This window comes from Hippichthys cyanospilos, chromosome 15 (genome assembly GCF_059441005.1).
Source record: "Hippichthys cyanospilos isolate Australia breed blue-spotted pipefish chromosome 15, RoL_Hcya_1.0, whole genome shotgun sequence".
NCBI lineage: Eukaryota > Metazoa > Chordata > Actinopteri > Syngnathiformes > Syngnathidae > Hippichthys > Hippichthys cyanospilos.
This window is the reverse complement of record NC_142383.1, coordinates 5,706,951-5,734,487: the sequence shown is the minus strand read 5'-3', so window position 1 is coordinate 5,734,487 and position 27,537 is coordinate 5,706,951. Positions and strand designations below refer to the sequence as shown.

Genomic DNA, 27,537 nt, shown 5'->3' with positions numbered 1-27,537 from the left:
TCATTCTACTGTACAATGGCGCTTCTCAATTTTGTTGTACTAGTACAATGACAATAAAGCAATTTTGATCCTGAAAACAAATGAGACATGACCTTATTTGTCCAAAAATACTTTGACATGCACAAGTATTCATACAGCATGAGTTAATATTTGTGGAACCCCAATTTGCTGGAATAACAGCAGCAAGTCTTTTGGAGTATGACTATGAGATTTGCACATTTAATTTTAAACAATTTCAATGTAGATTAAGTTTTGTCTTTTTTTTGTCATTGCCCTGCTGAAAGGTGAATCTTTGCCCCAGTCTTATTATAATTATAATTATCTTGCTGGCTATCGCAGGTTTTACTCCAAAATGTCCCTATATGTGACTCTATCCAGATACTCGTCTCCATGTGAAGAATAAAGATGAAGGTCCATATGAAGATAAGAAAGGCCTGGAGCCTCCAATCAGCACCTTCAGTCAACACATCACAACAGTAATTGATGCAGAGCACTGTAGAGGATCACAAGCAGACCAGCGGTCATCTCCAATAACAGATAGTGATGATGCAAGGTCACACTCACCTCACATTGATGGCGAACATTGCGGAGGATCACAAGAAGATGGCCGTTTAGCTCAAGTGTCAGACACAACACTACACTGTCCTAACAGTGATCGCAATGAACAGTCTGAAGATGATAAGACATACCACACTGGCAACAAATGTTGGAAATGTTCTCAAGTCCAGTTTGAAAAAACATATGATTGGACACACGGATGAGAAACCTTTTGCCTGCTTGGTTTGTGGTCAGCAATTCGAAACGTTTTTATGTTTGATTTGTGGCTGCGTAGGAATAGTGTACAACGAATTGCTGCAATTCATCAACTGGATGCATTTCAGTACATTTGTTCTGCACGTTATAATCTTTGTGTGTTATATTTTATTTATTATCTCGTCAAATTTCTCTCTCAGCCTCTCTCTCGATGTCTTCTCTCCGGCGCGCCACAGCATGCGTAGGGACAACGCTTCATTTTACCCCAGTGTTATTGGCCTAGTTTTCAAAGATGGCCGTCATGGTGCGCATGCGCGTCTCAGTTCGTCCCTGTCATGAACCCATTTGCAGTTGCATGTACGCATATATACTGTATAGATTTATTTTTTTTTTTTTCTTTTGCAAATATACTTACTAAACGCGTCACTAAAGGTTAGTGAATTTGCGCCAAACAAACTTACTGACTCTCGATGGTGTACGACAGTTCCGGCTTTCTTGCCATAGTTTCTTACGTTTCGATTTCGGGCACACTTGTCTTGGTTAACGTTGAAGCTTCGCGGCCTGGCCTACCTTATGCTAGTTTAGCATAGCTCAGTTTGCTAACTGCTAACAAAGAGATACGATTTTAAGTAACGAAGTTGTCGCAAAACAAAGATCAAGCGTGAACTTCAGTTGTTAACGTTGTCGTGTTGAAATGTGTGCAAAAACGACTGCAGTGTGCGAGGGGGAATTTTGTGAACGAAAAGAGGAAAACCAGCGACAAAGTCAACGACTGCAACCCGTTTACAGCCCTCAAGTTGGATTTCACACAGCAGGTTTGTTCACATTTTGCCCACACTTCTCTGGAAGGTAGAGTTTATTTATTTGTTATAAAACAGTGTTCTCGTGCTCGTACCCAATTGGAAGAACTTTAATCAAAAACATTAAACATCCCATTAAATCTAAGACTATATCTATAATTAAGAAATAAAAAAAACAATGGACCCCTGGAGCGTTAACAAACTTGTCGTGGGTTGGGCTATAGCTTTTAAAAATACGAGTAATATCAGTGAATCAGTTGTTATTATTTTCCTCGCGACACAGCTCGAATTTGTTCAGTGCCATAAAGTGCCGACGTTGTTATCTGTACTCTAGCCCGTTTAAATATTTGCCAAAGGACAAAGACACACACATCCCATACCTTGCCATCCCAAAATGAATCAAATGGAAACATTGAAACATTCACATGATTCTTTCACTTTTAAGTAGTGTTGACATATATGTGCTTAAGTTTGATATATTCCAGCTATTGTGAATTGAATTTAATAATGAGTTTTGTATTGTGAAAGTGCAGAATAAGCAAGATGCTAAGAAATGTTTCAATGTAGGAAAACAATAATTTGGGAGCGTTTAGGGTGAGAAATAAACATTCAAGCATGGTTAAGCGCTCCCAAAAAGTCAACTTTTAATGTTATGGCCCCTTAGATCTATTGAACTGCTTCTGAAAAGTAATCCGACTGATCTTAGGGGCATTTGAAAACTGTTGCACGAAGCCAATAGCTTCGTAACAGCACATTTGTAATGGAATTAATACGTATCTAGTCATAAAATAGACAGGATTACAACACCACAGACATGAACAGCAGTCATGTGTCATCCATGATAAGGACCTCAAGGTCAAAAGGAAATTAAAGATCAGCTATATTAGTTTTATTATTTTACTCCACAGAATGCAGACTTTTTGAGATTGAAACAACAAGTAACCTCAAAATACCATTGATGTTCATCGATTTTGCTTTGCTTCATGGATTTCATGACTAAAGGAAAATCAGACCAGTTTACTATAAAATGCAAAATTTGAATGAAAAGAATCCAAGAGTGAAGATGATACTGACTCCTTTTATCAGGAAATATAATTTGTTTTAACATTTAAATAGCACAATATTAAATACTGCAATTTGTTGGTATTTTTCATTTTGACTCTCACTACCACTACTACTGTGTAACTAACTACCAAAATGTTAATTTAATACCATGGAATAAATTTTAGGAATTTTGCTAAAGCTTCAGTCTCTGAGGCACGAAAGTCTCAAGCAAAGAAAAAATATATCTCAAAAATGTATTTTTACATGAAATATTTCACATAATTACATATTTACTGTATATTTAATGTGTGTACAGTACTGCTTGCCTTGAAGATTTAAAAAAAAAAAAAAACATTAAAAAGGACTGCCTTGTTCACAAAACCTCTTTAGGGTCCTTGCATTGTTAGAGCAATAGCTTTTAATGTTTCTATGGTATAAAGTCAGGTTCTATTCTATTTTAGAATGTTCTTTTGAATGTACATTGTGATTTATTGCACAGATGCTGATTTAAAAAAATGCATATTGTAACAAAATCACAATATTTGTCAGAAAAATTACAACTCCAGTTGTTGTCTCATTGTTTAGCCCCACGCCAGTTAAATCTACTTTTTTGTTGTTGAGCACTAAACTGCAGTCAAGTGTCGTTTGTTCGCATAACTACAGCTCCCCGAAACTGCCTCCCCCTGCTACAAACAAACCTAGAAAACCTGTTTTCAATGTCTCCCTCTCCCATCACACCTGAATAAAATGAACGGCTCATCCGCAAGCTCTGTATAATAAAGGTCCAGGTCATTTGAATCAGGTTGATGGTTGAGGGATGTATCAGAATTTTGAGGTTTTAATTGTTTATTTTGTATCAAATGTTTTATTAAAGGCATTTTTGTATTGACTCTGATCACATCTGTTAAGATACAGTCTGATGGTGAATTATTACCGGGCCCTAATACAATCAATAAAACACAACATCAATGTCACAGTGTGAGAATCATATTAATTGTACTGCTTGTTTTCTTGTCTCACAGATGTCAGTGAAGACTATCTTGAGCAACAGGGGCAAAAGGAGACTCTGCACATCAAAGAAGAAGAGTTGAATCTCTCTCAAATGAGAGAGCATCCAGGGTCACGCTACATTAAAGATCGAGAGGAAGAGGAGTCGTCCCACATCATAGAAGACCAAGAAGAGTCCCCTCATATTAAAGAGGAAGAGGAGGATGAGAATATCACAACGGCCGGTATTCCTTTAAAGAGAGAACATGAAAATGAAGGTTCAGACATGGAGAACAGAGGGCTGGAACCTCAAAGCAGCAGCTCCAGTCTACAAAGGACAACAGAAGGTGATGGAAACCACTGTGGAGGATCGCAAGTAGACAGTTCGTTAGCCCCACTGTCAGATAGTGATGACACGTCACACTCTCCTCACAATGATGATGAACAGACTGAACGTGACAAGACTAGTCACACTGACAACAAACACTGGAAATGTTCTCAGTGTTCCAAAACATTTGCTTACAAGTGGGATTTGAAACGACACATGAGAATACATACTGGAGAGAAACCTTTCGCCTGCTCAGTTTGTGGTAAAACGTTCTCTCAAACGAACCATTTGGCAACACACACAAGAACGCACACTGGGGAAAAGCCTTTTGCCTGTGCCATTTGTGGTAAAAAATTCTCTCAAACAACTCACTTAACAACACACACTAAAATGCACACTGGTGAAAAAAGCTTTTCCTGCTCAGTTTGTGGCCAAAGATTTACTAGAAGAGCAAATTTGACAGCACACACACAAACCCACAAACCCTTAGCTCCGCTATCAGATAGTGATGACAGAAGGTTACACTCTCGTAACGATCATGATGATGATGACCAATCTGAAGCTGAAATGCGAGCTCACTCTTACAAAAAACTCTGGAAATGTTCTCTATGTGGTAAAACATTTGCTTGTAAAAGTGGTTTGACCAAACATATAAGAACACACACTGGGGAAAAACCTTTTATCTGTTCAGTTTGTGGTAAAAGATTCTCTCAAGCAACCCATTTGGCAACACACAGTAGAACACACACTGGAGAGAAACCTTTTGCCTGCTCAATTTGTGGTAAAAGGTACTTTCAAGGTAGTCATTTGTCAACACACACAAGAATACACACCGGAGAAAAACCTTTTGTTTGCTCAGTGTGTGGATTAAGATTCTCAGAAAAGGGAAACCTAAGAATACATGCAATCACACACTCTGGTGAAAAATCTTTTGCCTGTTCAGTTTGTGGTCAAGCGTTCTCCAGAAAAGAAAGCTTGAAAACTCATACAAGAACCCATACTGGTGAGAAACCATTTGGCTGTTCAGATTGCGGTAAAACATTCTCCCGCAAGGGAATTCTGAGATTACACATGAGAACACACACTGGTGAGAAACCTTTCGGCTGCTCAGTTTGTGGTCAAAGATTCACCCAGAAGGGTTATTTAAGAATACACAAAAGAATACACACGGGCGAGAGGCCTTTTGAGTGCACAGTTTGCTTTCAAAGATTTTCCCAGAAAGGTCAAGTTAAGAGACACAAATGTCCTGGTGAGAATGGGACAAATTAATGAAACTTAAAATGACATGTTAAAACTTGAAACTAGTTTGAGGAGAACTAGGTCCAGGATTTAATGCTTTGTTTGATTGCCAATGTGCACATTGCCTCTATCAGCTGCTGTTTGCTTATTGAATAGGTGTAGTATTTTCTATAGGGATAATAAAAATAGAGTTAATTCACCATATTTACTTGCTCATGGAGAAAAGTTTTAGGTTTTCTTTATGCTCATGAGAATGCAAATTTAGGTTGAACATTATGCTTGCTCACCAAATTTGGTCCACACCATGAACTAAGAAAACCGCACAGTTAGGGTAGACCGACTGGCAGTGGGGCTGATTAACTGTACCAATATTCTGTATCAGCTATTTTTCTAAATGTTTGGTATCTAAATTCTGTTAGTAATAGAATGAACAAGTCTGTTTATGTGACGTGGGAGACATGAGTCGTATAACCTGGATTCAAATTAACTCACGGCTGATATTAAGACTTAAGGCTAAAACTTATGGTAGATTCAGCCTCACTTTGACTTGGCATTCATGAGACTTGACTAGATTTGAACTTCATTGACTTGACATGACATTCTGTGTTTATTTGAATGTTATTCATAGTTTGCCTTAATTTATTTTCTTATAGAAAGGTCATTTTGAGTTATGCTTGCTGTAAACCTTGTAACGTAAGTAGCTAACATTTGGCTATGCTATGAGGCAAGTGTCACAGCAGGCCTTACAGATATATTCAAGGATGATCTAGTTGGTCATGTGACCTGACTGTGAACTTGTGACTTGACTTGCTTGGCCACCTCAACACAGTACCCCGGGATGTGAAAAATAAAATACTGTATATAAATTTATGTAACAGGTAGACAAGGGTATGTAAAAAGGTTTATCCTAATATATTTATTATAGATACAATTGCACATGATACTAAGTGCAGGGAGTAAATTTGTTTGTTTTTTATTACAAAAAAAGTTGTCTTTTATTACAGGCGTGTGGAAATTATTTTTATGAAGTTTAAAAAAAATAAAAATAAAGCTCTTTTGAAAAAAAGCTGCATGTTTATAAATGTGGTGTGAATGTACCGGTTAAAATAGCACAAATGTACAACAAAGTGCATAAAATTTTAATCTAATTTAAATTTATAAAGAAGTTAAGGCGATTTTATCCAAAAATGTCAAGTAGACTGTTTTGACACTGCCCTTTGAAAGAAAGTGAAATATATATCGTTGGGAACCAAAACTGAACTGAGGTACGGGAAATGGAACCAAATTTGTCCATTTGCTCAAAATATTTGTGGTAAAATGTAGAGTTACTTTTACATAGATTTTATGTATTGTTATTCAATTAAACTGCATATAAAGAACGAAATGTTATATGGCCCAGCAGCTAAAAATATACATGTAAAACAAAGAAAAAAAAAAACATGCGTTACAACTTGACAAAATTAATCCCTCTAGGTCTCAACTCATAAACAGTATCACTTGCAAATCACAGTCTAAGAGGTTAGGAGGTAAACATATTTTAATGGGATTCCAAACAGCCTGGGTAAAAAATATATTGCATGCAAAACAGCAAAAAAGTTGTATTTTTCTAAAAGCTAGACTGAAACAGACGACACTAATAATTATTAACAAATTATTATCATTCAAGCTTCATGAATGACAATGAATTACAGTCAAAAGTTTGGAAACACCATCTAATTCAGCTTTTTTTTTTTTTTTTTTTTATTCAAAAACCTGAATTGTACTACAATACTTAAAGGTATAATGTCTAAGATTTGGAAACATCTAGTAATGAAATGGAATGATTTTGAAGCACCCGCACTACGGTGTCTCAGAGAGACCATACTTTGTGTGGCTGCTTGCTGTGACAACATAGCACCCTTGACACACACTTGTGGACCCTAAACTGTATTCTGTATCTAAAGACCCTCCATCAAGATGCCATTGACTGATGTCATTTTAAAGAGTGTGTATAAAGGTCACTGTGAGGATAACAAAATCGTGGGGCCAACGAGCAGTAGCTCAACTCTACACATTACAACGGAAAATGATGGAAACCAAAGTGACGAACCACTAGCAGGTAACCTCTCAGCACTACTATCAGATAATGGCATGTCACTCACTCACAACACTGATGAGGAACACAAAGAAGATGAAACAACATGTCAAACTGACAACACTGTCACTGCTGTAAATGTTATCAGTGCGGAAAACTATAGCCCATAAATGGAATTTGAAACAACACAGGAGAATACACTTTGGAGAAAAAACACTTGGCTGCTCAGTTTGTAGTCAAAGATTCACTCATAAGAGAAACCTTATAAATCACACAGGATCCCACGCCGGAGAGAAACCTTTTGCCTGCTCAATATGTGGTCAAAGATACTCGTAGATATGGTTTGACAACACATACAAGAATGCACACTCGAGAGAAAGCATTTGCTTGCTCAGTTTGTGGCCAAAGATTCTATCATAGGCATGTTTTAACATTACAGGTAAGAACACACACTGGAGAGAAACCTTTTGACTGCTCACTGTATGGTACAATATTTTCCTAAGAGACATATTTAAAAAAAAACATTTAAGATTACACACTGGTGAAAAACCTTTTGCCTGCTCAGTTTGTAACATGAGGTTCTCTCAGAAGGGAACCTTAACAAGTCACAGAAGACTGCACACCGGTGAGAAACCCCACACCTGCTCAGTTTGTGGTCAAAGTTTCTCACAGAAAGGAACTTTAACAACTCACACACGAATTCACACTGGTGAGAAATCTTTTGCTTGCCAAGATTGTGGTGAATGAATTTATCAGAAGGGTAAAATTAAGAGACACATGTGTGTTGATAAAGGTAAAAGTAGTCATTGAAATTTCAACGGCCTTTGAATCTTTCACTATTAGCGCTAACCTCAAGCTAGGACACATATCTTCCCTTGGACCATGACAGTCTTTAAATGCTTGCCCCCCTCCCTCCCCCTTCCTCCTCCCAATTTTGGGTGGGCATACAACACTGTGATTCAAATTTGGACTTGCACCAAAACCAGTGGCAGAGTGATGGACCACATATAAAAAAAATCAAAACAAACAAAAAAAAGTTTACAATGCACACTGTGTGACTATTCAGCCGGGTGTGGCTACTGATAAGAACCACAACAGTCAAGTTGGGATTGATTTCCTTGCCCAGTGATTGAAATGACATGGACTCATGGAAATATTGATACTGTAGGATTTTGTTCTTGAAAGTAATGACACTGATTTCGAACAATGTGGTATTCCATGTCCCTTCTTGTGTTTCATATGTCATCTTGCATTTTAGGCACCTTTTCAAAAGCCTCCTGTCGACAAATGTGCCAAAACAAATAACACACTCCTTTCCTGTCCAACGCTTTCTGCAATATGCATATTAAACGAGTGATAGAAACTCAGATTTTTTGTGATACCATAAACTGGAAACATATACAGTAATTATGATCCTGAATAAAATATATCTCAAATAGCTATTTTTTCAATATTTATTTGCAGTGGAACCACAAGTTAAAAATGAACTATTTAATGAACAATTACACATGGAACTTGGGGAGAAAAATTCTACGAGATGTGAATGAGCTTAAAATATATGATGGATCAAAGTCAGGGTTGTCCAAACCCATTTCTCATGAGCCACTATTCCGCAGTTTGTTTTTCTAACTTGTTTCGCAAAGGTTTTTTTTTCAAACATGTGGGTAAATAAGCCTTGAAAGTTAAACATTTTAGTCAGTTTTCCTGGATTTTATTTTTTATTTAATTTACCACAAGTGGATGTTGATGGCAATAAGAGCACCGTCAAAACCATAGTTGACGTTGTGGGATACCAATATGTTTAAATTAAACGTAACGTCAAATAAGAGTTCTCTAAAAACATACATACATGCATACACACGCAAACTCATGCACGTGCGAGCACACACACACATTCACACACTAAAGAATATGAAAAGTATTGACAAAAAGTGACAAACCTGCTGCGTAGAAGACAACTGGAGTCCTCTTGCAGATTGCGTCTCGCGGGCTCGGGGGGACCATGCAAACTCCTCACAGGAAGGCTGGAGCGAGGTGGATTTGAATTTGGCTCCTCGAACTGTGAGGTGGCGAGGCTTTCACAGAGCCGTCCGATGTCACATTTAATTTAACGTTAAGTAGCAAAATGTGGAGTGTGCATATCCGCAGGTTTCCCATGAGGACTTTGTGGACTGCAACCAAAATTGATTTGAAGGCTTTGAACACATCTTCACTAGGGGTGCCAGTAACTTCGGCTGCTGTAAGTCGTTTGCGGCCTAGCACATCAAGAAAGTTCAGTGTGCAGTTTGATTTTTTTGTCCACGCGATTATCGCTTTTCAAACAAAGCTGTTGACATTGATCTGCAATTTCCCCGTAACGGCAAATAATGGGACCACGCTGGTCCCCCGACAACCCAAAACTTTGCTTGCCCTGTAAGACCCGCTCTATCTGCCTGACAAGATTCTGCCTGCCCGATTAGATTTGTGTCCTGCATTCATGAGCATGCAATTTAGTCGGCCACCCGTAGTTCCCTCCATTATATTAAATAAAAATAAAGTTTAATACTGTTACCTGTTTCTGTGTGCACTTGTGTCCAGACCGATTGTGCTAGTTAGTACAATCTGACCAGTCAAGATTCCTCTGACATTTTATTCAGGATCATGTTTACACTTTTCCATCTTACCACCAAGTGTCAAAGTTTCTTCACAGTATATTTCTATCACCCATTTGCTAATTTAATATGCATTTCACATAATCAAAGAAGATGCAGTGCTTAGTGTGTTTTGGCACCAAGAGCTCACTGTATTTGTCCGCAGGAGGCTTTTGAGAAGGTACATAAAATGCGAGAAGTCATACAAAACACAAAAAGGGGAATTGCTTAAACTCAATGACACACAATACAGTAGTTTCAAGAACAAGTTCCAACGTGTCTGTGAAAATGTTCATTCATCCAAACCATTTCAGACTGTGGGCAAAGAAATCAATCACAACTTGACTGGCACAACATCACAACTCCTTCTTTGTAGGTGGCCACACCAAACTAAACTTTCAAGCAATGTGCATTGTCAATTAATTTCAAAGGTTGCAGAATACTTTGCTGCTAGATTTGTTGATTTAAAAAGTAAATCTCAGTTGTGTGACGCCCGAGATTTTGGGGGGACACATTGTACAGCAAGCTTTGAAGACAGTCATGCTCCAAGACAAGTTATAAGAACTAGTAAAAGTAGTATAATGAAAACCACTGGTGATAATGTCAAAAATCTAAGTATGTTAATTATTTGAAGTCTTACTGACAACTTTTACCATTTCCAACACACTTGTGTCTCTTAATTTTACCCTTCTGATAAAATCTTTCACCACAATTTTGGCAGGCAAAAGGTTTTTCACCAGTGTGAATTCGTATGTGACTTGTTAAGGTTCCTTTTTGTGAGAACCTTTGACCACAAACTGAGCAGGGAAAAGGTTTCTCACCAGTGTGTATTCGTGTGTGACTTGTTAACGTTCCCTTCTGAGAGAATCTCAGGCCACAAACTGAGCAGGCAAAAGGTTTTTCACCAGAGTGTGTTCTTGAGTGACTTTTTAAGGATGCCTTTTTAGAGAATTTTTGGCCACAAACCGAGCAGTCAAAAGGTTTTTCTCCAGTGTGGGTTCTTACATGTGATGTTAATACGTGTCTACGGGAGAATCTTTGACCACACACTGAGCAGGCAAAAGGTTTCTCTCCAGTGTGTGTTCTGGTGTGTGTTGTCAAAGCGTGTCTACGAGAGAACTTTTGACCACATATTGAGCAGACAAAAGGTTTCTCTCCAGTGTGGGTTCCTGTGTGACTTATAAGGTTTCCCTTATGAGAGAATCGTTGACCACAAATTGAACAGGCAAATGGTTTTTCTCCAGTGTGTGTTTTTGTGTGTTTTGTCAAAGTACCATTTTCGGAAAAACTGAGACCGCATATGGAGCAGACAAATGGTTTCTCTCCAGTGTGGGTTCTTGTGTGGCTTTTTAAGTATCCCTTATGAGAGAATCTTTGACCACATACTGAACAAGAAAATGGTTTCTCACCAGTGTGCATTCTTGTGTGATATATTAAGGGTCCCTTCTGAGTGAATCTTTGATCGCAAACTGAGCAGGCAAAAGGTTTTTCACCAGTGTGTGTTCTTGTGTGTCTCCTTAGGTTTCCCTTTTCAGAAAATCTCTGACTACAAACTGAGCAAGCAAAAGGTTTTTCCCCAGTGTGGCTAATCATATGACTTTTCAAACGACTCTTATACCCAAAACTTTTCCCACACTGAGAACATTTCCAGCGTTTGTTGCCACCACGGCATTTGACATCAGCTTCAGAATCTTCATCATCGTTACTATTTTCATCATCATCATGAGAGTATGATGTTGCGTCATCACTATCTGATAGTGGAGCTATGAGTCCATCTCCTTGTGATCCCACATAGTGGTCTCCCTCACCATCTGTTGTCATGTGTTGGCTTGGGCTGCTGCAATTTGAAGGCTCCGCCACTCTGTTCTCATTTTGTACTTCATCATCATCGTCATCGCTCATTAAAGGGACATCAGTCAATAGGACCTTGATGATATCCTCTTGCTCTTCCTCCTTAATAAGAAGAAATTCTTCCTCCTCTTCTTTGATATGGCGGGGCTCTTTATTTTCCAAATCGTCTTTGATATGAGGGGACTGTGATCGAAAAACTGACAGATCTTCACTGATGTCTGCAAGACACAAGAAACACACACACTTAATCCAAATCTTGAGTTGTAACCTCCCCACTCTTCAATCCTCTGTTTGCATGTTAGAAAGAAGTGACCTGTCATGGACACGATCAGCAACAGCCACTAGGAGCAAAAGGTGACGAATAACTGCAGAAATAAGGTCCTAAAGTCATTATTTCATTGTGATGGCAGTTACAATCACAACTATACATTGTAGAGTGGTCACTCTTTACCTATTACATAATTTGTAGGAAGAACAGAAAAACAAAAGTATACCCCTGAGTTTAAGCAGAGGCCGCTATGCACGAGGGCAGCCTATGAAGATGGACCAAAACATCAGCGAATGACTATGTTAAAGTTGTTTGAATTAAACACATCCAATCTGGAAGCGCTTAGAAAAAATATTTACGATATGCTCTTTTGTCTTTTTTTTTTAGATTAGGAAGGAAAAACCTGATCGATAAGGCATTTTTGAAGGCAGTCTTAATTTTGACCCCCCCCATCCCCCCCACGCAAGTTTAGCTTCGCCTTATGTTTAAAAAAGGTGATCGTCTTCACTAAATAAAATGATGTAAACTTGAGTTCGAATTGGAACTCGTATACTGGGTCCATCAAAGGTTAGACGTCTCACTAGTGGACTTCTTTGCTATTGTAGTCTGCATCTTTCTTCCTCCACACAGCCAAGAACCTCAATTGCTTGAGAAGTCTGCTTTATAGTCAAACAACGTCGTCATGCTTTACTAAATTTCGCCTGTTGTCTTTCATTCGAAACTCACATTGCTTTGAAAACATTTTAGAACACGGACAGGACACGCAGCAGAAACATCTTTCAATCAATTATAGCGAAATGTGTTGCTAAAAATGTGTTTTTACGGGCATAAAAACGCAAGACTCCCCCCATAATAGAGACAGAAACCAAAGAAAAAAACACGAGTCTACGTTAATGTGGCCCATTATATTTGAACCTTGCTTGCATTCATCCAAACAAGGCTTTTAGGTTGAGTTATATTTACAACGATAGCATTATCTGCATCACCCACCTGCGACTCTGTGAGAACAATACTTTTGAGAAGGTGACAACGCTCAGGGGTCCACATGCCAGTCATCGTCGAACACCATCACATCCAACAGGACGTTAATCATAATGTATTCACGAGTCGGAATCAAACACAGGCTTATAAAAGTTTTCAGTACATCTGAAACAAGTGAGAGTAGAAGGTGAACATACCTGCTGCGTGTAACCCAACACGACTTGTATGAAAAGCACCTTTCAATAGTGGCCGACGTCGCTCGTTCTCCTGTGTCGTTCCACAAAGTTCCTCTTGGTACTCCTCTGTCCTTCTTGCGCACATATTCACACGACGGCCACAACACTTTGTGCTCACTCGATCTCGCGAGCCAGCGTCGCGCAAAAATAAACGCGTCCCTTTATTTTGCAGCTAGCCAGCTAGGCTACGCTAAACTAGGCCGCGACGCTTCAAAGTGCACATTTGACCAAGTATAAAGCATAATCGAAGACGTGTTGGTCTAGGGAAGAATTGGTGGACGTACTATGTCGATGATTATGTACGTTCGGCACAGCTCAGATTTAGCGAAGCCCGTGCATAAAAGTTCAGCGACTCGGTTACATTGAATGGCCGTGTGCTGTGTCAAATCGCTTAAGCGTCAGCCTCAGCAGTGCGCATGTGCAACAGTACTTCCATCTTTCATGGCTGGTTACGGCAACCACGCTGAAACAAAAACTGTAGACGTGATGCTGCGGTGGTATATTAAATGGGTGTCCTAACTCAGTCTTCGAGGGCAAGTTTTTTCAGGTTTCTTTGTCCAACACACCTGGTTCAAATGATCAGTATTGTTATCAGACATCTATTGCGGTTACTGAGTCGCTGATCGCTTGAATCAGGTGTGTCGGGGGAAAAACCTGGAGAACATGCAGATTACCGTGTGGGAAAAATATTTGAATTGAATGGTTTTACTATAATGGCAAATACACCATGAGATCTATACCAAAAACTGCACAAAGTATCCCAAAAATCTTTAGGCAATCAATAATAAGCAATGTCTTGAACATTCCAACTCCAAATTTGCATAAAGTGAGAATAGATGGAATAGATCTAGTCAGCGATAAATGCAACAATACGTTTTTAAGGATGGATTTGGCATCCACTTTATCCAGGTACAATAAAAAGCTCATTCTCTCTCAGAAAGAAAAAATGTTGTATTTCAAACATTCAACAAAATTACTTAATATTTCCAATTCCCCCAAAGTGCAAAGAAATTTATTTTAAAACTTTAAACAATATCTATCCTATCCAAATGCATTTATGAAAAGTAGATTTAAATTTGAGGAAGACAACTGTTATATTTGTAAAACGAATTTGTAAACAAAAGAGCATCTGTTTTTATGAACGGGAGACTGTTAAAGAATTATGGATACCTCTCCACGAGGCAGGCCAAGCAGTCAGATATGACTAACCACATTACTTTGAATCGCAAAATAAATGTGTTTTTTTCATTTGATTCACTAAAGTATTTGTATCCCCAAGAGCAATTGTTATACATGTACGCACCACTATTAAAATTGTCACACTTTCAACACATATTTCACCACAAAATGATCAGGCAACACTTGAAAGTGTGCATTTGTGTGTATTCTTAATGTTTAAGAATTATTTTAACACAAATTGGAGCAAACAACAGGTTTCTCTCCAGTATGTGTTCTATGTCTACTGCTAAATGGTGTATGAGTGATTTTATTTATTTAACGAAGCAGTTCAAAATATTATCTCCAGTATTGCTGTTGTGTGTCCTGCCAAATGCTGCGTTTTTCCGTGAATGTTTTACCACAAACTGTGTAGGCAAAAGGTTTCTCTCTGGTCTGTACTCTCATGTACCGTTTCAAATCTCATTTATTAGCTACAGCCTTCCCGCACTGATAACATTTCCATTGTTTGTTGCCAGTGTCATTTATATTTCTATTTCACTTCAAATATGGCAGTACTGATGTTATGGGTTAAGTTGTTCATTCACTTAAAGACTAGATGGATAATGTACTAAGAATGACAAGAAAGAGAGTAAGATGAATTTTATATAGTTTAATTTGTGAAGACTAAAAATATGAACATTCAAACAATACATTGGCTGGGCAGTACAAAACAAGCAATGAATACGATGGTGATAAAATTCCTTTCCCCACAAAAAAATAACAAATACTTGATTATGACATTCAGTCAAGGGCAAGAAGTACATGCTCGCTGTAACATTTAGTGATTAGATCAAATTTTAATCACGACACTTGAACTACAAAGAAATCATTAATTGATGTAAGGCAATTCTTATTCAAATAGGTTTCTTTACAATCAATAATCAAAATGTGCATTCATTGTTGAAGTCACTCAAATGTTGGTTAAAATAGCAACATGAAAAAAATGAATAAATGAAAAATATAATGTAGATGTAAAGAATGAAATAGAGGTGATGGAAAGCCTCTAAGCCTAAAGGTAATTTAGAATAAAAACTGAACTAATCACTTTCAGTTTTTGTAATATCCAAAATAATGCCATTATTAGGTTGGGAATTAGAATTTTTGGGCAATAAGCAGCAACATTTTCCTTATGATCTGACCTCTGCGGCTTATAGTTAAGTATCTGCGTTTTTTGTTTTTTTTTTTTGCTAGCCACCAGGAAACAATACACCGGTCAAGCAAATGTGTGTGTCTGTTCAACGTATAAATTTATGGAACCACTAGGAAATTGAACTGAAAAGATGTGAATCAATGGCTGTGCTCATTTTTAAAAATGTATGCTTAAAAATGAAAACAAAAAAATGTCTAAATTGAGTAAGAGCTTTTTTAAAAGTTTGGGTAAATTTGTCACATGTAAAATGTATATCCAGTATGTATGATGTCATTTATATATTTGTGATTGTATATCTGAATTATGTGCAATAGTTGAGACAGGCGCCAGCAAGCCTGCGACCCCTGTGAGGATAAGAGTCTAGAAAATGGATGAATGGATGTTTATATGTTCACTAAAATAAGTTAGGGGACACAAAGGTAGACAAAAAAAAAGATGCTATTTGTTATTGGGTCTGTTTGCTTTGGATGTTGTTCAATGATGCTATCTAGTGGTGAAAGTTAACACGGCACAAAATGTTGCTGGAAACCGGCAACGCAACAGGCAATAAGTGCTCAACAGCCATTGTTCCTTGTTTTCATTTGAGCTAAGAGCAGAAGAATAATTTGCTACTTGCTTAGTATTAAAATTTTTGTATTTTGTGTTTTTTAGTCTTACACGTATGCCATTAAAACCTGCTAAAGAACTAATGGAGTGCTTCTTAGCGGATGGATGGGAAAGTGTTTAACTACCTGAATAGCTGGGTTATTGACAACAACTATAGTGCTCAGCGAGGCCAGGACACTATTGAAGTACTGATTTCGAATTTGAACTGCTATTTAACTGACACTATTCAGTTGGTGTTGAAAATCCATCCATCCATTTTCTATAAATATGTTGGGACTAAACATGCAGGCATGTTCAGTTTGTTAAAGAAAGGATAACTTTGATAACTTCGCTCAAGCGTGAGAATATTTTTTATACTGTTTACCACAATTGTTTAGAGGTTCATTCTTTCAGTGCTAACCCTGGTTCCTCAACAGTGTGGGTTTTTATGTGTCTTAATAAGACACTCTTCGCAGAGAAACGTTGGCCACAATTTGAGCAGGCAAAAGGTTTCTCGTCAGTGTGCTTTAGTAAGTGCTTTAGTAAGACTTTCTTCTCAATGAAACTTTGGCCACAATCGGAGCAAGAAAAAGGTTTTTCACCAGTGTGGGTTCTAGAATGCAATATTAAAGTTGCCTTCTGTGAAAAATTTTTACCACAAACTGAGCACTCAAAACGTTTGTCACCAGTGTGGGTCCTTGTGTGGAATCTTAGGTGTTCATTCCGGGAGAAACCCCTGCCACAATATGAGCATGAATAAGGTTTTTCACCAGTGTGGGTTCTTATGTGAACTTTTAAGGTCTTCTTCTGAGAGAAACTTCGACCACAATCTGAGCAGGTAAAAGGTTTTTCACCAGTGTGAATTCTTGTGTGGTTTATTAGATCTTTCTTTTGACCGAAACATCGATCACAAAGTGAGCAGGTAAAAGGTTTTTCACCAGTGTGGGTTCTAGTATGTATTTTTAAACTTCTCTTGAGAGAAAAACTCCTGTCACAATGTGAGCAGGAATAAGGTTTCTCACCTGTATGTGTTCTTGTGTGTACTTTCAAGTGTTCCTTGACAGAGAATTTTTTGCCACAATGTGAGCAAGTAAAAGGTTTCTCATCAGTGTGTGTTCTTTTATGTTTGACCAGGTTTTTCATTCCAGGAAATCTTTGACCACACATAGAACAGGCAAAAGGTTTCTCACCAGTGTGGCCAACCATATGTGTTTCCAAATGGTTTTCACTGTCAAAGGTTTTCCCACACTGAGAACAGTTCCAACTTTTGCCGTCAGGGTAATAGGTCGGATCACCTTCAGACTGTTCATCGCCATCAGTGAGAGGAGAGTGTGACGTGTCATCATCATCATCATCTGACATTGGTTGACTGATGGCTTGTGATCCTCCACAGAGCTCGCCATTATTTTCGGTTTTCAAGCGTAACCCCTTCATGTCTTCATCTTCAGTCTTCAAATGAACATTATTCACAGGAAACGCTGTGAAATCTGCTTCCGGCGCCGGCTGCTCCTCTTTTTTGATGATGGGATACCGTAGCCGCGCCTCGTTTTTAATGTCTGGCTCCTGCTGCTCGGGACGAAGATATCTTTCAATGAAGTCTGCAAGACATAAAGTACATATGGTTTGGTAAAGTCAATTTGTTGTGACACTGCTGTTGAATGTTGTAGTTTCTATTCGAGATTATAAAATAATCAAAATAACCATTTAGATTTTAACTTTGTCAAGTTGGCAGCACAGCCAACTTAATTGCTCAGTGCAAACCAATGAAAAAAAAAGAAGCCTACTTAGAACCAAGCATTTAATTACTTTTAAGCAAATTTTAATCAATTAGCAGTCAACGTGTCATTTCCAGTCATTTCAAACCGGTTTTATTCAACTTTTTTGCCAATCGGATTTTTCAAAATGGGTCTCAATTGCCAGCTAGCACTATACATATTAGGAATCTGGCGGGAAAGTCAACGTCATTTTACATTATTAAAAATATGTTAGGTTGAGAAAGCAGAGGCGTTTGACATGCAAACAGGGCGAAACATTCCACACTGGTGTTAGGATGAGAAATTTCTTGATTTGACACATATACTTTATGTACTTTAAGTATTATCTTAATTAATCATGGCGGTATTTAATGATCAAGATTAAAATTCAATTATTCGTGCAGCCTTCCTGTACAAGTAAGTCATTGAAGTCTTTTGAGGAAAGAAAGAATAATGGGTTTTGTGTTGAATCAAGTGTTTTGTGAGATAGCCGTTTTGGTGACTGCAATCATTTTATTGATGTATTTTTTTCATTTTTAATATGATTTCATCATTTTATTTTGTTCATAGTCTGTTGTAAATTCCTTGTTGCCACTAAACCGGGAGTGTGTGGCGTGTATTTTGTTGGCGTGTGTGTATATGGGGGATGTCCATTTTTACACACTGGTTGTGGCAGGCATGTTGCAGGGCAGCTAAACGGGTCCAATGAGGAGGGTGTGTATTGAACTTGTTTACGCTGTACTGGCAGGCGATTGCGGCGCGCCTTGAGTTACGAGTCACTGTGAGAAAAGGAGGACATGGATAGAGAAACCGTTCAGTGGAATAAAAGTGTTGTACATTGTTGAGTCATATGTGTCTGACCGCTTATTGGTCTGAGCTGCTGTGTGAATTGAACTGCTCCAACGGGCGGCCCCTCCTTGACTACAATATAGTTCTCTTCCTCCGTGTATTCAGTTAATGGTAAATAAATGAAATAATCTTCTTATATTAAACTGTGATGTGTAATTTAGCATACAATCTTGTTAAAGCTTGCCTACTCTTGGTGAACTTAAAAAAACTTTGTGGACAAATCATTTTAAATTCTAAGTTTTGACAGTAACACCTGTAGTGATACATTTAATTGCTGATGCAGGTTTATTGATGTTTAAATGCTCCAGAATAGCCAGTGTTGTATACCATTAAACGGACATTGTGTAATATTTCGACTATTATTCATTCAAAAGGAATAAAATAATTTCAAAACTTGCAAATACATGTTTTCTTAATGTTCTATATGTTTTAAATATAATCATAGGTCTAGTTATCATTAACATATATTACATGGGGGGGTGGCACTTCTCCAATGGCGGCCATGTTTGTTATAGCTACGGACAATGGTAACTGCAGCACTTCCTGCTGTGGGTTAAAAAAAAAAACAAAAAAAAAACGGTCTAAATCTTACACAGTGTCCCTTTAAGGTGTGCTCCCAGTAACGCATATGCGTGCTTCTGAGGGGTATTTATTCGAGTCGGACACCACTGAAGGCGTAAGTGTGAAACGCACAGACCGCCACTAACACATTAACACACACACACACACACACACACACACACACAGATAGCTTCTGCTGAGCAGATCATTGGAATTAGGTGTGTCAGGAAAGAAACCTGGAAAACTTGCAGGACACTGGTCCCAGAGGACAGTTTGAACACATCTTATGTACAGTGTTGAAAAACAGTGACAAACCTATTCGGTGTAATAGAACTCTTGGCTGCTTGCATAGCGCGTCAAGTGGTTGGTGACGTCGCTCGTTCTCCTCTTTAACTCCACAAAGTTCCTCTTCGTACTTGATTTTTGTTCTCGCGCACATTTTCACTCGGTAATCACAATACTTTACGTTCACTTGATCCTTGCTGAGCAAAAATTGTGTCGACAACAAACGCGTCTTTTTAGTTAGCGGTTAGCAAGCTAAGCTTAAGGAAGTCATCGAAGCAGGGCAGAAAAATTCAAAGGACACTGAGCCAAGTTTAACCGCACGTGAAGATGTAACGATTGTATTTGACTTGTGTAAAGTAGTGATGGAAGCTCAGTGTCGAGGTTTCAGCATAAATTCGAGACGAATTGTTTTACGTCCAGAGAAAGCTCGCAATGACTGTAACTTTCGGATAAGGTCTCAAAAGAGGCGAATCATCATTACGTCGTTTCCGCTTATATTGCGAACTCAGCTTCTTGTTCCAACAGCCGTTTGACACTTCAACGGATCTGCTACTTACGTATGAAGAGAACAGTCCGTGTATCTTGCGTTCATTGTATTTCAGATTTTGAAAGGCAAATCAAAAAACAAAATCGGGGTCTTTTTTTCAATAACTGTAGTTGGTTTAAAATACAAAATAAAATCAGATTTTGTTAAAAATACAACAATAAATTTGAATTTCATGTTGCTTATTGGTCCGTGTATCTTGCGTTCATCCTAGTTCCGATTTTGAAAAACAAAAAACTTGGCGTTTGTCTTTTTTCAATCACTGTAGTTGGTTTAAAATACAAAATAAAAGCAATTTTCGTGAAAATACGACATTGGATACCGAGCTGTCAATCAATGTGCTTTTACAAGCTCTGATTGGCTGGTTTTGTGGCACAAACGGAAGGGCAGAGCTGAGCGTGGCAGAGGACAACTTGAGCGAGCGAGAGAGTAGGGAGGGAGGAGTATCGCGAGCGAGAGTGAGATGTTGAGCGTGAGAATGCCATCGCGAGCGGGCAAAAAGGAATTTTGAGCGAGAAAGTTCTTTTCAGTTACTTTTTTTCTGCGCTCAAAATATGTTTTCCTTTGCTCAGTTTTATTTTCTCCGCTCAAAATTGTTTTTCGCGCGCTCGTAATTGTGGCACAAATATAACGCCGTAGATAAGCAGTAGAGCCCTCCGTCTCAGTTACTGAGCTAAGGTCACGATAGCGCAGCATTGTCAGCACAATAATAATTGTCAGCACGGTCAATGCGAGATTGCGACCCCCCCACCCCCAACTGCGAGAATGCGACATCAATCTTGTACACAAACTGTGCCTAACTCCAGTATTATATTACTCTTGTCTTTCTCTCTGAGCAACTGAAAGTAATGGTTGTATGTCCAGCTGCTGCTGTCTTCATATCTGCTTTAGTAACTACTAACAACAGGAAGTCAACATTTTGCAACAGACTTGTTTCCTCCCATCTCACTTCCCACTTTCAGGGTAAAAATGCATTGGAATGCATTGCATTACTCTCATTTGTACTGAGTAAAACATTACTCTTCTTTTGTGTGCAATTTGTTACACTACCGCATTACAGCAAAAAGCATGGCATTACAGTAATTACATTATTTTGTAATACATTACTCCCAACACTGTTCACCTAGTTTAACGTTCAAGTGAAAAGTGTCAGAATGAGATGGGTAAATGTACAGGAGTTCAAAACTCTTGATTGTGATTGTTCTGGAACTTGCTATAGTGTATGAATACACTTACCAGTAATTAAAAGTAGAACAAGGTTCGTTAAAGAAGAGTGGTTGCATGACTTTTTTTTTTTTAAGATTCCTCTGATATTGACTGTATTTGTATTTGTTTTTCCAACTAACAAGGTTAGAGACATTTTCACTTCTGTTTTCAGAACCATTTCACAAATTAAACTTCATTACAGCTGTTTGTGCTAATAGCACCTCTAGATGCTCCTGGGGTTTCAGTTTTCTAGTGGTACACCTCTGTTGTGACATAACATGACAAATCACAAAAGGCCAAAGCAGAAGAAAATTACACTCATGGGGTTACAGTTCTCCGCGGGTAAACTTCTGTTGAACAATTGCTAAAATATAAAAATAAAAATAAAAATAAATAAATAAAAGGAAATGCTTAATACAATTGCAAGTATTTCTCCCTTATTGTGATTTCATTTCATATTCTTTGCTTGTTTTATGTTTAGTTTTATGGGTTGTCCCCGCAGTGAGCTACAATTCCCTACTCAAAATATCTCAAACTGCTGTACACGAAGGAACAATTTGATTGAATTCCGTTGAAAACTGACTGAATTAAGTGTGACTTGCAGGAAATAGACATTGTAGCATTAACATTACAAAAGAAATTCAAATGTATATGTATTAAAATTAAGCACAAATAAGTAAAAAACTATAAGATAACTTCTATTTGTCTTCTTTTTAAAAATGTATATTTTAAACAATGTCCTACATAGTTAAGATGATTAGGACCACTGTTGAGGGAAACCGATGTGTTTTGTCCTGGTTTATATGCCTTAGCCGGCTATCAAGCGCTTGCGCATGCGCGGTGCAGGTCGTGGAGTTTCTGACCATCGTGGTTTGTACTCGCATTTCACAAAACATTCTGTTTTGAATTTGTATTGAACTTGGTAATGTCCCGTTTCTACTTACCTTCATGAGGGCGTTATCAATGTAATAATCCCATCTGGATCAACTTGTGTAGGTGCACATTGGTGCTAGTATGGCTAACTTAACTCGTTAGCCCGAACAAAGAAACAAATGTGTTAGCAGCACACCCCAAGGAAGAACGTGTTGGGATTGTGGCGCAAAAATGTTTACAAGAAAGTCAACCGAGTACAAGGTGCAGTTTTGTGGAACAAAGGAGGACAACGAACAACAACTTTTCAAGTTGGAACCTGCAGTAGTTGTCTTACTCACAGCAGGTTTGTTCACTTCTCAATCAAATGACTACATTTTAATGTATATATGAAATATTTTCGTCTTTATTGGTCCATCCATTCATTTTGGTAAAAACATATCCTCACAAGAATCGCGGGTGTGCCATTAGGTGGGGTACACCGTGAACTGATTGCCAGCCAATCACAGGGCAAACAAATAGGGAACGAACATTCACACTCACAAACACACTTGGGGACATTTCAGTGTCCAGTTTACCTATCATGCTGGTTTTTGTAAATAGAATGTAGATTGAAACCGGAGTGCCTGAACAAAACCCACACAGGCACAGGGAGAAGATGCAAACACCACAGAGGAAGGCGAGAGCCGGAAATGAAGCTGTGACTTCTGAACTGTGAGGCTCACGTGCTAGCCAGTCTATTTTTTATTTTTATTTTTTATTATTTTTCTTTTTATCTTTGCATTTAAAAAATAATAATCAACATCGGACCTCGAGTACTCAGGCTTTCACCTGTCGATCAAAAGAAAAGTGCAGAATGTGTCCTTTTGATTGCTATTCCCAGAGCAGCTGACTTCAAATTTTTACATATATTGACTTTCACCTGAAAACATGTTGTTTTTTTTTTCCCTCAAGTTAATCAAATATACTGTAGGCCATAGTCAATGGGTGGGAGAAATACCACAATCCTTATAAACATACGTATGCCATGCGGAAATCCATATTGCAGAGGCAGACAGTACTGACCAACCATTGATGCAATTCAACCTAGATGAGGTGCCAAACATTGTTTTGAACTGTGTTGCGATGACGAACAATAATACGTACACAATGCCAGTTACAACATGAGCTGTGACTGAGCAAAGCTTGACTTTTGTGCCCTTGTTTCTTACAGACATCAAAGAAGAGGATCCTTGTCTTGAGAAGCAGGAGCCAGAATCTGGACAAATAAAAGAGGAAGAGCCGGAGTCCACTCAAATAAAAAAGGAGGAGGAGCCAGAGCATCCTCGTGTAAAAGAAGAAGAAGAGAAGGAAGAAATCAAGTTTCCAATGACAGGCATCAGTATGAAGAGTGACGGTAATTGATGGCCTCATGGCTCTACTTTGAATGTCTCGTCATACTCTTCTTATCATGATAAAGATGAACACATGAAAGGTGATAATGCATGTCACTCTGACAACAAACCCATGCAATGTTTTCAGTGTGCCAAAGCAATTTTCTTCATCAGCCTTGAAAATTCCCCCAAAAACACACTTTAGAGAAAACTCTTTTGCCTACTCAGTTTGTGAGACTACAAATGGGAGATTAAAAGCTCACTTAAACACATTCTGGATGAAAGGCTTTCTTTACCTGCTCAGTTTGTTGAAAAAAAAAATACAATAAAAATAGAAAATGGGGTTTAATAGTGCATACACCAGTCTGCCTTTCATGCCTTTCACCTGCTCCGACTGTGGTAAAAGATTCTCTGAAGAAAGGCTCTTAAAACAGCACACAGTACAGCATCCCGTTGAGAAACCATTTGCTTGCTCTGATCGTGGTAAAACTTTTCTTGAAAAAGCAGACCAAGGAAAGCACACAAAAATTCACCTAAGGGGTAAAGATTTTCCCTACTCAGTTTATGGGAAATATCTAGCTACTAACGGGAGTTCAGCAGCTTGCCTCAGCCTTCCTGTGTGGAGTGCATGTTCTCCCCATGCTTGCATGTGTCTTCTCCGGAAACTGGTGTCCTCTCACATTCCAAAAACATGTATGTTATGTGTGTTGGACACTCCAAATTCCCCATAGGTGTGAATGCAAGTGTGAATGGTTGATGGTCTCCATGTACCCAGTTCAATTTTGCTGGTGATTTGCAAGTTAGTACCTTATTTCCTAGCTAGCTAGGACCTTATTTTCCGTCCGTCCGTCCGTCCGTCCGTCCGTCCGTCCGTCCATCCATCCATCCATCCATCCATCCATCCATCCATCCATCCATCCATCCATCCATCAGTTTGATGCGGTGGAAAACTTTGCTTCTTTTGAGCCTTGTTACGACCTCGATAATACACAATGACAGTCTCAACATGCGATGTGACTGAGCAAAGCTTGACTTTTATTTCCTTGTGTCATGCAGATCTCAAAGAGGCAGATCTCGGTCCCGAGCAGCAGGAGCCAGAGTCTGCACAAATAATAGAGGAGAAGCTGGAGTCTGCCCAAATGAAAGAGGAGAAGGAAGCAGAGCATCCTCACATAAAAAAAGAAGAGCAGGAAGAAGAAATCACACTTCCATTGACTGATGTCAGTATGAGGAGTGAAGAAAGTAAAGAAGTTTTAGGAGCAAGAACACTCACTGAAGAAAACCCTTTTACCTGCTCAGTTTGTGAGAAAAAATTCTCAACAAAGGGAAATTTAACAGCGCATCTGCAAACACACACTGGAGAAAAGGCTTTTGAATGCTCAGTTTGTGGTAAAAAATTTCCTAGAAAAGGAGGTTTAAAGGTGCACATTAGAACTCACACTGGCGAAAAGCCTTTTGCCTGCATAGTTTGTGAGAAACGTTGCTGTACAAATGGACTTTTGCAACTTCACATGAAAACACACACTTTGGAAAAGCCCTTTGCCTGCTCAGTTTGTGAGAAATGTTTCTGTACAAACGGGCGTTTAAAGGTTCACATGAAGACGCACACTGAGGAAAAACCTTTTGCTTGCTCAGATTGTGGTAAAAGATTCTCTGAAGGGAGACTTTTAAAACGGCACGCAGTAGTACATACTGGTGAAAAGGCGTTTGTCTGCTCAGATTGTGGTAAAAGATTTTCTAGAATAGAATCATTAAGAGTGCACACAAAAATACACTCTGGAGAAAAGCCTTTTGCCTGCCCAGTTTGTGAGAAAAATTTCTATGAAAAGGGGTATTTAACTGCCCATCTGAAAAAACACACTGGAGAAAAATCGTTTGCCTGTTCAGATTGTGGGAAAAGATTTTATAGTGAAGGACCTTTACGAGTGCACACTAAAACACACACAGGAGAAAAGCCTTTTGCCTGCCTCGTTTGTGAGAAAAAGTTCACTCAAAAAAGTAATTTAAAACAGCACGCAGTCAAGCATACTGGTGAGAAACCTTTTGCCTGTTCGGATTGTGGTAAAAGATTTTTTACAAAAACAGAATTAGGAAGGCACACAAGAATCCACACAAGGGAAAAATCTTTTGCCTGCTCAGGTTGTGGGAAAAATCTAGCTACAAACGGGGGTTTAGATGATCCCATGATAGCAGTCACTGGAATAAAATCTTTTTCCTGCTTAGTTTGTATAACAAGAGTTTCTTCCAATTAGGGCGGAAAGATTTTAAGGAAAGATCAAATTGCAATATTTTTGACATACTGTTTTTGATTGGATTTGCATTTTTAAAAGCAATCTTAGAGCAATAGTCACAAAAGTTCAAGTAAGGCAAGACCTACTATACTAATTGCTGGCCTGTGAAAAGGTGCAATTGTTACAGTTTATGTCAAAATATTTTTTCGACACCAAAATGTTTTACATTTTGTACTAATTCATATGTTCTTTGTACACGATGATCTTAAAAGTATAGCAATACTAATGGAGTATTTCTGACTGTTAAACAATGTAAAAAGGAAAATATTTTTCAGAAAATATCTTTGCCATTTCTTCCTCCGCTTATTTTCAACCACATTTAACATTTTCACGTCAATGCCTGCTTTTTCTTTTAAGCAAAATCCATTTAATAAAAACATAACTACTACCAAGAAGAATGTTTCTGGGTATGCCTGTAATACTTGCATTTATTTAAATGAGTTAATAGGCATATACTGGATGTAGAAATTGTCTAATGTCTAATTCTCTAGTCTTGGCATAAGTCACAGCTGAATGAAATTTATGAGCGTGATATTATTAAGATGTATTGTGCTACTCGTGGCTGCGGAGGAGTCTGATGAAGAGGTTGGCCAACACAATATACTCCAAGAGTGTGACAAAGACTCTTCCGGAAGCTCACTAAGAACCTCGAGAAATTTACTGCAGGTGAGGTCAGTGTGCATGATTCCACCATAAACACTGGCTAAAAATGGCATCCGTGGGAGGGTTCCCAGGCGAAAACCCCTCCTGTCACAAAAAACAAAAACAAAACAACAACCCCGAAGGCTTATCTAACAATTGCCACAACCTATCTTGATGAACCTTAGGAAGGTTTGCAGCCTGTTCCATCAGCTGCTAGAAAGATTCATCACAATTATTGCAAACATTTCAGCTGTTGCTGCCAAAGTTGGCACAACTAACTATTAGGTCTTTTTCACGTAGTGTGAGATAGGTTTGCATGGCTTCATCCCCCCTTTTCCTGAGGGCAAGGTGATTATGCGTTTGACTTCTCTTGTTTCACCTGTAAATGCTTGTTCTAATGTGTACCTTTTTTTTTTTAATATACACTAACAACTCAATTGTATGAAGCTCTCCAAGTTCCACTGTAAGAAGAGAAAAAACACTGTGGTGACTGTAAATAAGATCATTATCTATAGAAAAAAAATGTGTGTGACCAGATATTGTATCCTTTTTAACATTTACAAATGTAAAGAAAAGAAATACAAATAAAACTTCAACAAAGGTTAACTTTTAAGCCTGTTCCTTTATCCGTTCCCCTTGGCATGACCTCACGCTCCAGTGTGGCCTCCTCCACTATTTGAGAAGGACTGATGAGTTGATGATGAGTGGCTCAGTTAATTGCTTCAAAAAATGTTTAAACTCAAACCGCTGGCCAACTATATGCACCAAACGTAAAAAAGTGCATAAAAATTGACATATTTAGTTGACCAGGTGTATTGTATATGTTTGTGAAACAGGGTTAGGTTGGTTTTTTTTTTTGGTGTTGTTGGGAAAAAAAGTTTTTGTTGGGTTAGGTTGTTTTTTTTTCCCTCCATAACTTATTTCGACCATGTGAGATGGTGAATTTTGTGTTGCCATATGGTGGTGATATTCTTTTGTGATGTATGTTTTTTTGTAATGTAAAAAATATGCAAAGGCA

At 38.3% G+C, this 27,537-nt stretch overlaps 3 protein-coding genes across 5 annotated transcripts; 2 read left to right on the top strand and 1 right to left on the bottom strand.

The window, feature by feature from the left end:
• The first annotated feature begins 1,041 nt into the window (after positions 1-1,041).
• LOC148411470 (uncharacterized) lies at positions 1,042-7,347 on the top strand. Of its 2 annotated transcripts, XM_088435462.1 has the most exons (3): positions 1,042-1,185; positions 1,470-1,568; positions 3,620-7,347. In XM_088435462.1, exons 1-3 carry the CDS (start codon positions 1,089-1,091, stop codon positions 5,179-5,181), a joined length of 1,758 nt encoding a protein of 585 aa, XP_088291588.1. In that variant the 5' UTR covers positions 1,042-1,088; the 3' UTR covers positions 5,182-7,347. The 2 variants fall into 2 exon arrangements, with proteins under 2 accessions (XP_088291588.1, XP_088291589.1); XM_088435463.1 differs by having other exon boundaries at positions 1,080-1,568.
• Positions 6,735-20,078, bottom strand: LOC148411469 (uncharacterized). Its single transcript, XM_088435487.1, has 3 exons — positions 19,624-20,078; positions 16,747-17,742; positions 6,735-11,924 (listed from the first exon to the last, which is right to left on the bottom strand). The coding sequence occupies exons 1-3, from the start codon at positions 19,745-19,747 to the stop codon at positions 10,492-10,494; spliced, it is 2,553 nt and encodes an 850-aa protein (XP_088291613.1). The 5' UTR covers positions 19,748-20,078; the 3' UTR covers positions 6,735-10,491.
• LOC148411468 (uncharacterized) lies at positions 19,364-27,035 on the top strand. 2 transcript variants are annotated; one of them, XM_088435467.1, is made up of 3 exons: positions 19,364-19,423; positions 23,427-23,609; positions 24,643-27,035. In XM_088435467.1, the coding sequence occupies exons 2-3, from the start codon at positions 23,582-23,584 to the stop codon at positions 25,836-25,838; spliced, it is 1,224 nt and encodes a 407-aa protein (XP_088291593.1). In that variant the 5' UTR covers positions 19,364-19,423; positions 23,427-23,581; the 3' UTR covers positions 25,839-27,035. The 2 variants fall into 2 exon arrangements, with proteins under 2 accessions (XP_088291593.1, XP_088291592.1); XM_088435466.1 differs by lacking the exon at positions 19,364-19,423 and adding an exon at positions 22,200-22,559.
• The last annotated feature ends 502 nt before the right edge of the window (positions 27,036-27,537 follow it).

Coding starts and splice junctions, on each gene's coding strand:
- LOC148411469 (XM_088435487.1), bottom strand. CDS start 19,747: ATGTGCGCGAGAACAAAAATCAAGTACGAAGAGGAACTTTGTGGAGTT. Junction 17,743..19,623: donor AGTTCTATTACACCGAATAG/GTTTGTCACTGT, acceptor TATGTCTTGCAG/ACTTCATTGAAAGATATCTT. Junction 11,925..16,746: donor GCATTCTAGAACCCACACTG/GTGAAAAACCTT, acceptor TGTGTCTTGCAG/ACATCAGTGAAGATCTGTCA.
- LOC148411470 (XM_088435462.1), top strand. CDS start 1,089: ATGAACCCATTTGCAGTTGCATGTACGCATATATACTGTATAGATTTA. Junction 1,186..1,469: donor TACTAAACGCGTCACTAAAG/GTTAGTGAATTT, acceptor AAACGACTGCAG/TGTGCGAGGGGGAATTTTGT. Junction 1,569..3,619: donor AGTTGGATTTCACACAGCAG/GTTTGTTCACAT, acceptor CTTGTCTCACAG/ATGTCAGTGAAGACTATCTT.
- LOC148411468 (XM_088435466.1), top strand. CDS start 22,448: ATGTTTACAAGAAAGTCAACCGAGTACAAGGTGCAGTTTTGTGGAACA. Junction 22,560..23,426: donor AGTTGTCTTACTCACAGCAG/GTTTGTTCACTT, acceptor TGTTTCTTACAG/ACATCAAAGAAGAGGATCCT. Junction 23,610..24,642: donor CATCAGTATGAAGAGTGACG/GTAATTGATGGC, acceptor TGTGTCATGCAG/ATCTCAAAGAGGCAGATCTC.